Source organism: Empidonax traillii, unplaced genomic scaffold (genome assembly GCF_003031625.1).
Source record: "Empidonax traillii isolate 1590-97213 ecotype Southwest subspecies unplaced genomic scaffold, ASM303162v1 scaffold51:size1492887, whole genome shotgun sequence".
NCBI lineage: Eukaryota > Metazoa > Chordata > Aves > Passeriformes > Tyrannidae > Empidonax > Empidonax traillii.
Window position 1 is genome coordinate 1,130,995 of NW_020955244.1, and position 13,046 is coordinate 1,144,040.

Below are 13,046 nucleotides of genomic sequence, written 5' to 3' on the forward strand. Positions count from 1 at the left end.
CAGAGGACAGGGACAGGGGACAGGGACAGTGACAGGAGGCAGGGGGTAGGGACAGGGGACAGCCAGCCCCGGCTCCACACCAGCAGCGCTCACACGGGTCTGTCAAACTGTAAAAAACTCTCCGTGGAATTCGCCTCGGGTGGTTTAACTCGGGTCAAACGTGGACCGACAGGGGAAAAAAAGAAATACCTTCACCCTCTGTGACAAATCGGGCTGCCAGGATTACAGAAACAAGGAGGAGGTTGAACACTTAACCAAACAGCACACACCGAACCTGAAAATTAAACTTTTTATTCAAAGCGTCTATTAGAATGACAGCACATCAACTCTTCTGCTTTTAACTCATGCCAAACTACAACTTAATCTTTCAAAGCACTGAACACTTCACAACTCCTTGTACATAAATCACTTAATAAAATAAAAAGCAGTCTTAACACACACCGGGTTTTTCTTTTACTTGGTATTTTACCCAAAACCTGTCATGATCCAAAACTGCTTCAGCTGTCTGAACTTTTGTCTATGGCTAAGTACAAGTCAGTGTACTTGTCATATGTGAGGAAAATACCCTGCAAGTTGCCCAAAGCATTACAGCTGACTAGGGAAAAAAACTCAAATCTTATGACACCAGTCTGCAACCACCTGGCAATTACAGAGTCTTCCGCCCTGTGAAATACTACTCGGGAGCAATTCTGAGTTATGATTCAGAATTGCAACGGATTTATGTCCAGGGCTCATTTTGGGATCAGATTATTTGCGTGAAGCCAGATTAACAGTCTGTAATTACAGCATGTAATTTTTTTGAGAAACTCAAATCCCACACACATGAACTACCAGTTTTACATAGGCTGAGAAGCCTAGTAAGACTGGTGTTTCCTACTTTTTTTCAGGAGCTGAAGCAAAAATTAAACCGTATCACTGGTGCAAAATTACTTACATTCAATGACAGCGATTTTTATTTTAATTATTCAATTACTCTTTAGCGAAGTGCATCAACACAAGGTTTAAATGAACTGGGTTAATGAGATTTTCAAACACAACAGGTTATCAGAGAACACACTTCATTAGCTGCAGTTCCTGGTGTAAAACCTCTCTACTTTTCTGGAACAGCTGTATGCATCTGGTCAGCCTTTATCAAGTCATTGATAAAATTATTTCTTCCTCTTGTTTAAGTGAGAGGGAAAGAGGCTTCCCTTCTCATTTGAATTTCCTGACCTTCAACAAAAGGAAGAAGTTAAAGCAAGCACGTCAGTAAATGCACATTATTAATATCCCCTTAAGCAGTAGCTTAATAACAACAACCAACAACAAAACCACACAACAAGAAGTCCCATCTGAACACAAACCTTTGTTAGAATATTAGGAATCTCTGTCTGCCTTCAAAGCAAAGTATGGAAAAAGATCACCGTGAGACTGCTACTGAAAAGCACTCAACATTCTCAAAGTGACAAGATACCCTGTTAAACATTTTACATCAGCATGAGTACTAGGCAGCATTCTGTAACTTCATTTATTTGGGAAATACATGAAATCCAACTGTTAACACACTTGTATCTATCTTTGGAAGCCTATTTCCTATTTGTATAGTGAATACTCTCCTGCAGTGTTTAACTGATAGCGGTGCTACGGTTAGTGAACACAAAATCGGCATGTTATCCTGAAATAAAGCAGTAAGGTGGCTTTAGGCACAGAAGTATGGAGGCTCCTACTTGCTGATCATCATATAAAAGCAATACTTTAAAACTTAGTGTTTGCTAATAAAAGATCTGGAATACTTTACTACAGATCCACACCACCCTGTAAATACCCCCTTTATTAAACAAAGTCAAGTGCCAAATCACTACAGGGTCAAAAAAAACATCTGAAAAAGTATTACCAATTGTTTTGTCTAGACTTTGCAAGACTAATCATTTTCAGATAAAACAAACAATGTGCAAAAGTTCCCAACATCACATGTTAGGAATAACAAGTGCTACCAAGAGATTCTGCTGAAATCAAATCAGAAAATGTAAAGCAGCAAAGTCAAGCCTCATACCTTGAGCAGTCACAGTGAAGATACTGAACAACCTTAGGGTTTTCCTGCATGAAGCAGTTCCTTTCCCACTGCAAGCTGAGATGATTAACCTTTGCCTTTCACCCTGCTGATACTAGGTAAAGACATACTGACACATTAGAAAAAACACAGTTTTGTTTCTGTTTAACAGTATCCCCAGACCTATCATTTTTTTTTTATAAATTTGCTTAAATAGTCAGATAAATTCTTTTTGTCAGCCTTCTTTGGCCACGTGTACCATTCTGCTGATTGCGAAGGCTCTGTTCAGCAAGTGCTTCCTGCGAAAACTGCTCCAAATAAATGAGTTAACCTTGCAAAATCTAGCTTCCCGTGACACGTAACTTTGCCAACCCCATATTTACAAAATACTTAAGAAACTTTACACCTGTCTCCTACCTCAACAAAAAGTGCAATTCTCTCGCCCCGCGTTGCGGGGCAACGACATTCTTCATAAATTCTACAAGATAGCAGCCTATGTAATAAGCAAATAAGGTGCTTAGCTTATGCTCGGGGTCTAACTGGTTAAGTGGCACCAGCAGGTACGTTCTGTGTGGGCAGACTGCTCCTATCTACTGCCGCAGGGGCGCCACGGCCAGGTTTGCCAGCTCGATGAGGGCCAGCGCTCCGTGCATGCGCTCGCGCTGCTCCTGCAGGCGGCGGAGGCAGGCGGCTGAGCGGGCGCTGCTCTTCTCCTCGTCCTCCTCCTCATCCGACTGCAGGTACTCCAGGGGGTCCTGCTGCTCCTGGTCCGTCTTCTGGATTGCTTTGGTTTTCAAAGCAAGGGCGCGCTGCTCCCTGGTCTCCCAGTACCTGTAAACACCAGAGGCGGGGAGAGCCTTGTGAAACGAGTACACCTGACTCAGCACAGCAACCCACAGCTGCTGGAAACCTGCCCTGCATCCGACTAAGCACTGCACTTGACTGTATTCAGCCCTTATATGGCAGCATTTAAGCTGTCAGAAACCTTATTCATTCAGTATTTTAAGTGTAAAGCGCCCAAGTGAAGACCTGTGACAGACTTCTCCTCTACGTGGTATTCCCAGCAGGCAGACACAGTTGCTGCCCCTCGCACAAGGGCAAATTCAGCAAGACTGTAGCACTAACAAGGTGTTAGCAGGTGCTGATCAAGCAAAGAAGGGCATTTAAGCAGAGAGCAAAACCAAAACAAAAAACTGGAAGAAAAAAAAGTCTCACGAGGAACTTTGTCTTAAGGGAGTTCAGACTCCTTAAGGAGGACTGATATTTACTGCAGGAGCGCATAGTTTTGGTTTGTTGGGGGGGGGGTGTTACTGTTCTGAAGAGTAAAACGCTTTGTCAGACCACCCTTGTAAGCGTTTCAAGAAAGGTGACACCGTGAGGGAACTTACTTTGCTAGCCACTCAGCCACAGCTTTGTTGTCAGCCGTCAGCTTCTTGGTCAGCCTGTCCGTGAGCTCCTCCCTCTTCAGCCGGGCGTAGGGATGCTTTGGGCAGTGACGGTTTGCGTGAGTGAATCTGCTCAAACAGCCTTAAAAACACACAGTGGAAATGAAGAACACGTTACGGAGAGCAGCCAGACGGTGACTGAGCGTAACATCTGTGGGATGAAGGGGCCACCTATCACCCAACCCCAAGTTTGGTTGAAAACAGCATGCTGTAGTTGCATGGTTCATAACGTGCCATTTTATACATTATATACATATATATACATACATGTAATTTTATACATTAGTATCCAGTGGCAGAGAACATATGCAAGCCTTAGATACACATTTGCCCACTTACCCCAGAAGTCCCGCCAAAAATTAAACTCCCGGAGCTTTTATGTATCTTTGCCAAGTGAACTTGCGTACACTTCCAGTACTGGTCTGACCCTAGAATGCTGCAAATTGTTGTCTGATGACTCACCACTCTCCGAGCAGACAAATGGTTTCTCTCCCGTGTGGAGACGCTGGTGAGTTTTGAGCTGCCCACTCTGTACAAAGGCTTTCCCACAATCTGGGTAGTCACATAAATAGGGCCTTTCACCTTGAAAATAAGGAACAGAGATTTATGAAAGCTGACTGTAAGTCACAGCATCCAGTGTTGATCCCCGGCCTGAGCCTTAAACAAGCAAGTTTGCTTTTAGCCAGTCAGACACTTGCACCTACTCAAAAAATCCACGTTTACTCTGAAGTACATGTTCTATGCTACTGGACAATATACTTATTTCCAGAGAGGAAAAGAAGTATATTTTTCCCCTTGTCGTGTTTTCTGATTTAAGACTCTGGGATAACACCACATAAGCTTTGTCCCGTGAAACTATGGACCTTTAGAGCAAGAAACAGAGGAAATAAATGGACAAGTAAAGTAATTCAAATTGTAATCAGAGAAATTTTACCCTTAACACAGCCTGAACTAGGGTGAAATACTTGATGTCAACATTACAATAGCATATGAGGTTGCAGAAATATCTCACTGGGAGAAAGTCTCGCTTCTGAGAAAAGTCATAATGATGGAGGCTGCAGAAGAAACTTACTCCAGACCTAAGTCAACAAAGTTTTCTTTAGAACAGAGGAAGACTTCTCCACGCAAACTGCAACCAGAAGAAACAAGGCAGCAGGTGTCTCCTTCCTGGAGAGGACTGCAGGCAGTATGCAAAGGCTCCTCAGGGAGGAGACCACACAAAGGTGACTCAGAGGAATGACACCAGGGCAAGCTCTGCTTAGTTCAGTAGTTCTTTAAAAGTTCAGCTCCTTGCACAACCAGGTGAAATAATACTGTCTTTTGAATAAAAACCCACAAGGAAACTGCTGTTTAAATTTATTATCTAGATTAGTTTTAGGGACTTGAATCAGAAGAAGAGAAGGTGGGAGCCAAGGTTTGTGTGGGCTTTTGTTTGCTTGGCTTGGGGGGAGTGCTGGTGGTTGTGTCTGTGCTGTGATCTATGTTAGTTCACACCTTATTGCAAATACAGAGTGCTGCTGAAACATTAATTAAAAAAAAAATGTATTTGCTTGGTTGAAAAACCTAAACCAACAGTATCTCCAGTTGAAGCCCAGCTGAATGAGTTCATCATACACTTTCACTTAACTGCAAGCTGCCTTCTAAATACTGTTCAGAGAATTAGCATGAGCACTTCCACTCTTGAAAATGAATCCTAGGTGGTGGGAAAAAACAACTGGGCGCTACTTTTAAGCACATGGACTCTCTTCTCAACATTTAAGCTACACTTCTAGGGTGTTACAGTGCTGAAGTTGTCATCCACTTTCTAAGTTACTGCAACCTCTTACAGGAAAACTTCCACTGTGGCGTGAAAAACACAACACCAATAGGGAATTAAATAACAGGAAAGTTCTCGCTCTTACAAATTAAGTCCGTGACTGCAACAGATAAAATATCTCTGTAATTTGTCTATACTCTTACAGCCCAAATTGCTGCTACACCTCCCCACACAAACACAAAGCCTCTGAGTGACCGGCAAGCGCTGGAAGTAAAGTACGATTAATTTCGCAGTTCCAATAAAATATTATCAGGCCGAGTGTTGAGGGGCTGCTTTGTGGCTCGTTTGCACCCCTTTACTCACCCGTGTGAGTGCGCTTGTGGGCCTGCAGCGACTTTCCTCGTGGGAAGACCCTGTTGCAGATGTTGCAGCGGATCCTGCTGGAGGAGTGCTCCCCTTCGCTGATCAGGTCTCGGACGGTGTCTGCTCTCGGCCGGCCGCGTCTGATCACATCCTGGGTGTAAAAACAGCAAGGGAAGTGAACCCCAGCACCTTCCCAGCACGGCCAACAAGCACAGCACGCCCCGCAGTGCCGGCACTGAGGACGGTGACAGCGGTGCCCTGACAGCACAGAACCAACCCAATCCGTTCAGTGTGTGGCCACCTACACGGGAAAGAACGCCTTCCCCACGTTCGGGTGGAACTTTCTGTGCGTGTTTCTGCCCGTTCCCCTTTGTGCTGTTGTGCGGCACCACCGTGCAGAGCCTGGCTCCGTCCTCCTGGCACCCCCACTCGGTATTTACGGGCTTTGACGAGGTCCCCTCCGCGTCTCCTCTCAGGGCTGAGCAGGCCCGGCTCCCTCAGCCCTTCCTGGTGTGAGACGCTCCTGTCCCCTGATCCCCCTCGCAGCCCGTGCTGTGCCCACCGCAGGAGCTCCCTGTCCCCACGGTCCTGGGGAGCCCCGGACCGGGCACGGCCCTGCCGCTGGGAGGGCAGAGCACGGGGCTTTTCCACGGACACCATCCCGATCCCATCCCGATCCCATCCCAATCCCGAGCCGCCCCGCCGTGCCCGCGGCGCTGCCGGAAGTGTCCAGCCTTTAAATGCCCGGGCGGCCCCGCGGGTGGGTCCCCATCCCCGGCTCACCTTGGGGTGCCGGTGGCGGCCGCCGCTCCCCGCCGGCTCCTCGTCCGCGGCGGGGGCTCTGCCCGCGGCCCCGCGGGGCGGCGGCAGCGCTGAGGGCCCGGCCGTGCCGTCCCCGCCGCCGGGGCTGAGGGTCACGTTGTGCGCGTTCTCGCCCCAGCGCCACGGGTACACCATGAAGTCGCTGAAGCCGGGGCTGGTGGGGACCGGCGGGACGGGCATCGGCTCCTCTCCGCCGCCCCACGCCGGGAAGGGCTTGATCGGCGTGGTTTTGATAACGGAGACCAGGACGCGCTTCGGCGAGTCCTGGCAAAAAATCACCGAGGGGGGGCCTGGCGGCAGCCGCTCCGCCATCGCCGACCCCTCGCGGGCAGCGGCGGCGGGAGCGCGGTGAGACGGAAGGGAGGGCTCTCCGCGGTGTGTCGTGTGGCCGCACGGAGGTCCCGCGGCCGCCGCCACCTGTCGCCGCGCGGCTCCGCCTCAGCCGCTCATCCCCGGGCACGGCGGCCCCGCGCGGTCTCGGTGCCTTTCTCCCCCGCGCCCCTCCGCCCGGAGAGGCGGCAGCGCCCGCACGATCCCGGAGCGCCCGCAGGAGCCGCCGCGCCCGGCCCGGCCCGCCGCTTTTCCCGCGTTACGTTTCGCGCCCGCGCGCAGCCAATCACCGCGCACGAGCGTCACGGGGCGCGCGCTCCCGCCGGCCAATCGCGAGGCGAGGAAGCCGGCGGCCGCGCCCCAGGAGGCGGGGCCCTAGCTCGCGGCGCCGCGGGTGCCGCCATCCTATTGGGCAGGCGGCCCAGCGAGAGGCGCTGATTGGGCCGGCGGCTGGGAGGGGCGGGGCCGGCGCGCGCGGGCGGGCTTGGCGCGCTGTGTCCGTGGGCGGGGCCGGTCCCGGCGCGCGGGGCCTTGGCGCGCCCAGCACCTTAAAGGGGCCGCGCATAGGGCGGAGCGCTCCGTGGGGGGTGGTGGCGCTCCGCGGGCCCTGCGCCATCCATATCCCTGTTCCCCATTCCCCCTTCCCCACCGGCGGGCAGGGCGCTCCGGGAGCCCGGGACAGGCGGTGCTGGCGGGAGGCGCAGCCGTCATGGCGCGGGCGGGGAAGCGCCCCTTCAGCGCGCTGCCCGGCGCCGGGAGGCACCCGCGGGCCTGCAGCGGGCCGGGCGCTGTGAGCGGGCAGGAGGCTCCTCTGGCAGGCGGTGTTTAAGGAGGATGGTGCCAGCCTCCTTTTAGTGGTGCCCAGCGACGGGACGAGGAGCAGTGGCCGTGAACTAAAACATGATAACTTCCACCTCAGCATGAGGAAGAACCTCTTTCCGCTGAGGATGGCGGAACGCTCGATCAGGCTGCCCGGAGAGGTCTTGGATTGTCCTTGCCTGGGGACATTCCAAACCCCCCTGGACGCGTTCCTGTTTAACCTGCTCTGTGTGACCCTGCCTCGACAGGAGACTTGGAGCAGATGCTCTCCAGGGGTCCCTTCTAGCCTTGATTATTCTGTGACTCCGTGAAGTTTGTGCAGCTCACTGGTTTTTGTGTGTCACTGTTTGAGGGGTGGAGGTCTTCGGGTGTTTCGTTTTGGTTTCCTAATATTTTTTCCCTTCTCAATCCATTACAGCTGTTCAGGCATTTAAACACTGTGATTAACTAGAATGGCATCTTAAAATCTGGTCTTCCGGCCTGCCCCCTTTGAAACCGACACTCAGTGCGGTTGTGCAGCCTGTTACCCCAAACAGGGAGGCTGCAGGGCTCCCACAGCCTGGGCCTGGGTCAGCTTTAACTCACCTGTGTAAGAGCTGTGTGTTCCATGTGTGGAAGAACTGGTTACTTGAAACTGAAAAGAATTTAGCTGTATCAGAGGCAGCAGCACTTCACTTATTTTATGCTGGTTCTTTTTGTGTGTGGGCTTTTTTTTTTTTTTTTTTTTTTTGTTTTGTTTGTCTGCTGGTTCTTTTTGTGTGTTTTGGTTTTTTGTTGTTGAGTTTTTGTTTTGTTTTGTTTGTTTGGTTTTTTTTTTCTTTTTTAAAGTAATAGAATTCACTGTTCCAAAGCAGGAGCACATTAACGGCTTCTGATGTGGGCCTTCTATGCTGAAGTTGCCTACTAGTGTTACATCAACATACTCCTTTTGCCTCAGTGTCTTACCATCACAGTGAGTCTTACTGGCCAAGAGAAAGAATTAAATCCTGTTTCTTACGTTAATAGCTAAATTTTGAGAGCCAATATCAGCAGCACAGACAAGCCACAGCGCTGTAAAAACAGTGAGATTTTTCCCCTGATCAGTTATGCTCACCGCAGTCCGTACGTTTCCAAGAGTGTTGGCAACCATCACTTCTGACAGGAACAGGAAAGTGCAGGGAAGACCAATTTTGCGCCATATGACTGCACCAGTTCTTTGAGCACGGAAAGGCTGTAGGACTGGACTGCAGTATTGAGTATCCACCCTGAGATTGGCAGCCCTTTCATTATGAATTGCAGCTTGGTTTGTCACAACGGTCCTTTTAAACCAACTCAGATTTTTGCTTAGTCGAATTCTTGTTCATAGGAATGATACTCCAGCTTCTCATAGTCAGTGTGACTTGTTAAAGTCCTTGTTAAAGTTATTTTTTTTAAGACTTGTTAAAGTAGTAGGCACTACTATGCCAACTCAGGCCATGATTACCAGGCCAGGAAAAAAAAAAAATGCTGCAGCTTGCAACACTTGTTTCCAGAACGAGCAAACTGGTTTCCATATGCTTGGATCCGGGAAAACCTGTAGCCTTAGAAATAACCCACTGTGAACGGCTCTGGTAAGATAACGATGTTGCAGAGGAGCGGTAATACAGAGAAGTGTGTTAAAATCTAGGGGGCGGAGGGGGGGGGGAATGACTCATGTCAAAATAATTGCATCCCAAAACCCAAACTGCAAGTACTCTTTGTAACTTTCCAAAGTTACCTGCCTAATGGTACGTGTAGCTGCTGAGGAACTCAGGTGGAATTAGTATTATGAGCTGGTACACAGAACTGGGAATGGTGCAGAGTATTGCGATCAACTGAATATGTCCGTATTTAGCCTGTGCCACTCCATTGTGTTTTGTGGTGATATTCAAGGGCTTGGCAGAAGATTCACTTCATTGCATAGATCTTGTAAATTTTTCTAATGCCAAGTAATAGAACTTTGTTCATGGAGGCAACGCAAAAGAAGGAAGAAGTGAATTGATGTCGCTTCTGATATTTTAACTGTTTTGAACAACAGTGTTTCATGTAGTAATAACAGTAACCAGAACGAAGTGAACTTGCTGTCCAGATCCTGCTACTGGGAGAGGAAACATGCACACAGAATCTGTGTGGCTTAAAGGGCGTAAAACGCACTGCTTGTCACTACACAGGGAACTAAAGTAACAGTTCATGCAACATTATGTAAAAAGAGTTCCAAAGGAGTCATCTGAGCTGTAGTGTCTTAGCAACATTAAATGTGTTTGCTCTTTATAATACTTTGATGCTATGCTACGAGCTTAATGTATTAAAGCATTCATATTTTAGTGCAGAAAAAAAAGAGAAAGCTCTCTGTGAGAGGTGAAGGACTAAGATAATTAAACATGATACAGCCTACAGTCAGATCAAATCCTGCTTATACAACAAGGTTTACCTTTTATCACACATGACATACTACAGAGATTGTAAAAGGATAGGGAGCAAGGATTCAAGAGAAAGCAAGGAAAAAGTTCCTGTGTTGTATCCAGCTAGTTAGGCTCAAGAAGGATGTGATGGTTACGGAGTTTTGGGATAATAAACTCTGAAATAAAAAGAACAACTAACTCCCTGAAACAGAACACAAACACATGACAGATGGAGGTGAAAAGAGGTACTTTGCCTCTCTAAAGCATGCTTCAGCCATTTCTAGTGATATTTCAAAATTCAGAAAGCTTTGAGGAGGTGATGTCCTTTAGATAGATAAGAGCAGATACGTAACCACACTGCACGTGACCCAATTGTATGTTATAATACAGACTTGTGTAGTAACTTAGCACTGGTCATAGTACCTTTTATCTCAGTCTCTGTTACTACATCTTCCAAGTTTTTCTTTCTGTTGAATCAGTATATCAATACCTGGGGTTTCCTCGTTGCTGGTCGGGTCCTGCAGGGTCTCTGGGTGACTGGCTGCCTTTCCTGGGGCTCCAGGCATTCCGTGCCAGACAGGGCACAATGCCCAGCTCACACTGGGTGTGCTCCTCAACAAGTGCCTCCTGTCAGCTTGTCCATCTCGGCTGAGGGGGCTCGTTGCTGTTTGGATTAAGACTTCATGTAGTTAATTTTGTTCAGTAGAACTGCATTGCTAGAAAATGTATGTGATGAGGGCTAAACCCTCTAAGTGACACGGAGTTACCCTCTCCGCCTGTTCTGGTGCCCTGCCCCAGGATGGGACCTTGGGCCCAGTGGTGGGTTCAGGGTGTTTCTCCTTCAGGCAGGAGAAAACTCTTCCTTCAGGAGATTTTAGGCACTAGAGAATGAGATGTCCAGCGATGAGAGAGTGTCTGTAAGAAGGGTCAAGGAGAGGATGACCCTTGCTGGTGATTAATTGCCCTGCTGTAAAGGTCAGGGAAACACCAATCTCCATTTGCAATTCTGTCTCCTGTAATTAGGCACCTTTGCCCTTTGCAATAAAAAAAAAAGGAACAAAGGAAAAAAAAAAAAAACCCAAACAAAAAACAACAGAGGCAAGAGGTCTTCTGCTAAAGATGCCGTATTCCATGTCTGGAATTTATGTCCCATACACCTGCTTGGCAAGCTTGTGAAGGACTGATGCTCTGTGCATGTGAAAAATCCAGTTGTGGGGAGAACCTGGGTGGAGGAGAAACTTTGGCAGGCAGCCCTCATCTTGACTGAAGAAAGATGAGTAACCTGGTGTCAGAAAGGTCAGGCACCTGTGCTTAGCGCTGCAAATATGGGATTTGAAATCTCTCCTACAGAAACTTCCTTTTGGTTCCCAGCTGAGAGCGTCAGAAAACTGGGGACTTTTTGGAAGGGTTTACATTAATTTTACAGAACAGAATCTTACAGGTAAAGGCAAGATACATTTACAGCAAACGCTACTTTTGGCTGTCTTTGTGGAATCTCTCTGAGATGTTAGACTTACTTTTTTTTTTTTTTTTTTTTTTTCTCTTGTGAAACTTCATAAAAACAAAGCCAGATTCCATAAACACCAAATCTCTAATCTTACTGCTGGAATATTTCTGAATTCCTCATATTCATCCCTCTCCAAAGATACTCTGACCTCCAAAGTGCCCGTTAAAGCTGCAAGGACATTACGGTCAGTAATGATGCGCTTTCATCTGTCATTTTTCATATACAGCAAAACTTCAAAAAGGTTTGATTCGAACTTGTAAAATAGTTAAATAAAAATAGTGTTTTAAAAATGTCTAAAGACCTTTCTGGATGCAGTGTGCGCTGAGGAAATCTAGTGCGGATGCTGCCACTGGTATCTAATGGCTCCAGAAAGGCCTGAAGAAGATTTTTTTTGTGTGTGTTTTTTTTAATGTGTTGCAGTAATGTGATAGTGTTAATATGTTTCTCCAGACTAGAGCAGGGCAAAGTAGGCTTCTGTCGGAGGATGCAGCAAGGCCATGCAGCCTAGCAGCATGGAAAAGAATGTAAGTAAGAGGTGAACATCCAATCATATGTGAAGGCTAGTGGTAAATATAGATAATAGAGCTAAGACTGGTGTTAGTATGTAAGATTCTACGGGAACAGTGTGTGAATGCAGCTATGTGAAGACAAGATGTGATATTCTGAATGAAGCAATAAAAGCTGAATTTAGGCCATCGTCATAGAATGCCCAGTTTTATTATTTTGGTCGTCCTCACAGACAACGACAGGTTCCCAATTCCTTTTTGTCACTGAAAACACGTGTAGTTTCATCATTCTACAAAACAGAACAACGGCTTAGAGGCAAATACAGCTGATCTAAGTAAACGTTTCTTATGCAGTACTTTGTTACTTCATTGTGTTCATGAAAATTTCTACAGAAATTGTTGTTGATTATGTTAATATGGCTAGCTACTTTTCAAAACATAAGAACTGTGCAGAAATAATGATTATATATATATATTCCCTTTACTGAGTTAGAATTTTATGCTTTTAATTTGAAGCACGTCAGAGCCTGAGGCATTTGACTCAACTACCAGGGTTTTGTTTAAGGTGGATAAAAGCCCCGACTTAGTTACTGTCATTAATTACATCGATGCAAAGCTGTGATGCTAGAAAGGGTACAGCCCAGTTAAATCAGTTTTGTTCTGCACACTGACAGGAATGTCTTTAACCCCGCCTTTTGAAATACAGCAGGGGTTGTTTCAGGGTAAGGACAAAATTAATTTCCCAGCAAAGCTGTATGTGTAGTGAATTTACCATGGCCCACAGAGGGGACATTCCTCACAGACAGGGAATCATTCCACACACACAGGGAATCATTCCCCACAGACAGGTATTCCCCACAGACAGGGAATCATTCCCCACAGACAAGAATCATTCCCCACAGACAGGGAATCATTCCCACAGACAGGAATCATTCTCCACAGACAGGGAATCATTCCCCACAGACAAGAATCATTCCCCACACACAGGGAATCATTCCCCACAGACAAGAATCATTCCCCACACACAGGGAATCATTCCCCACACACAGGAATCATTCCCCACACACAGG

General features: G+C 47.4%; 2 protein-coding genes across 3 annotated transcripts in view; both read right to left on the minus strand.

Annotated features, from left to right (window-relative positions):
- The window catches only part of SLC35D2 (solute carrier family 35 member D2), a 22,702-nt gene extending 20,102 nt beyond the window's left edge, over positions 1 to 2,600 (minus strand). Inside the window, exon 1 of one of the 2 annotated variants that reach the window (XM_027879159.1) lies at positions 2,033 to 2,600. In XM_027879159.1, the coding sequence (XP_027734960.1) occupies positions 2,033 to 2,082 (50 nt within the window). In that variant the 5' untranslated portion in view covers positions 2,083 to 2,600. The remainder of the gene's footprint in view (positions 1 to 2,032) is intronic. The other variant, XM_027879158.1, reaches the window with a different exon arrangement.
- On the minus strand, positions 272 to 6,761 carry ZNF367 (zinc finger protein 367). Its single transcript, XM_027879155.1, has 5 exons — positions 6,377 to 6,761; positions 5,594 to 5,744; positions 3,937 to 4,056; positions 3,418 to 3,556; positions 272 to 2,860 (listed from the first exon to the last, which is right to left on the minus strand). The coding sequence occupies exons 1-5, from the start codon at positions 6,725 to 6,727 to the stop codon at positions 2,620 to 2,622; spliced, it is 1,002 nt and encodes a 333-aa protein (XP_027734956.1). The 5' UTR covers positions 6,728 to 6,761; the 3' UTR covers positions 272 to 2,619.
- Between the last annotated feature and the right edge of the window lie 6,285 nt (positions 6,762 to 13,046).

Excerpts from the sequence above, each read along its gene's own strand:
- ZNF367 (XM_027879155.1), bottom strand. The coding sequence starts at position 6,727 with ATGGCGGAGCGGCTGCCGCCAGGCCCCCCCTCGGTGATTTTTTGCCAG. Across the intron at positions 4,057-5,593 it reads CCACAAGCGCACTCACACGG|GTGAAAGGCCCTATTTATGT; the intron begins GTGAGTAAAGGG and ends CTTATTTTCAAG. Across the intron at positions 2,861-3,417 it reads GTGGCTGAGTGGCTAGCAAA|GTACTGGGAGACCAGGGAGC; the intron begins GTAAGTTCCCTC and ends TGGTGTTTACAG.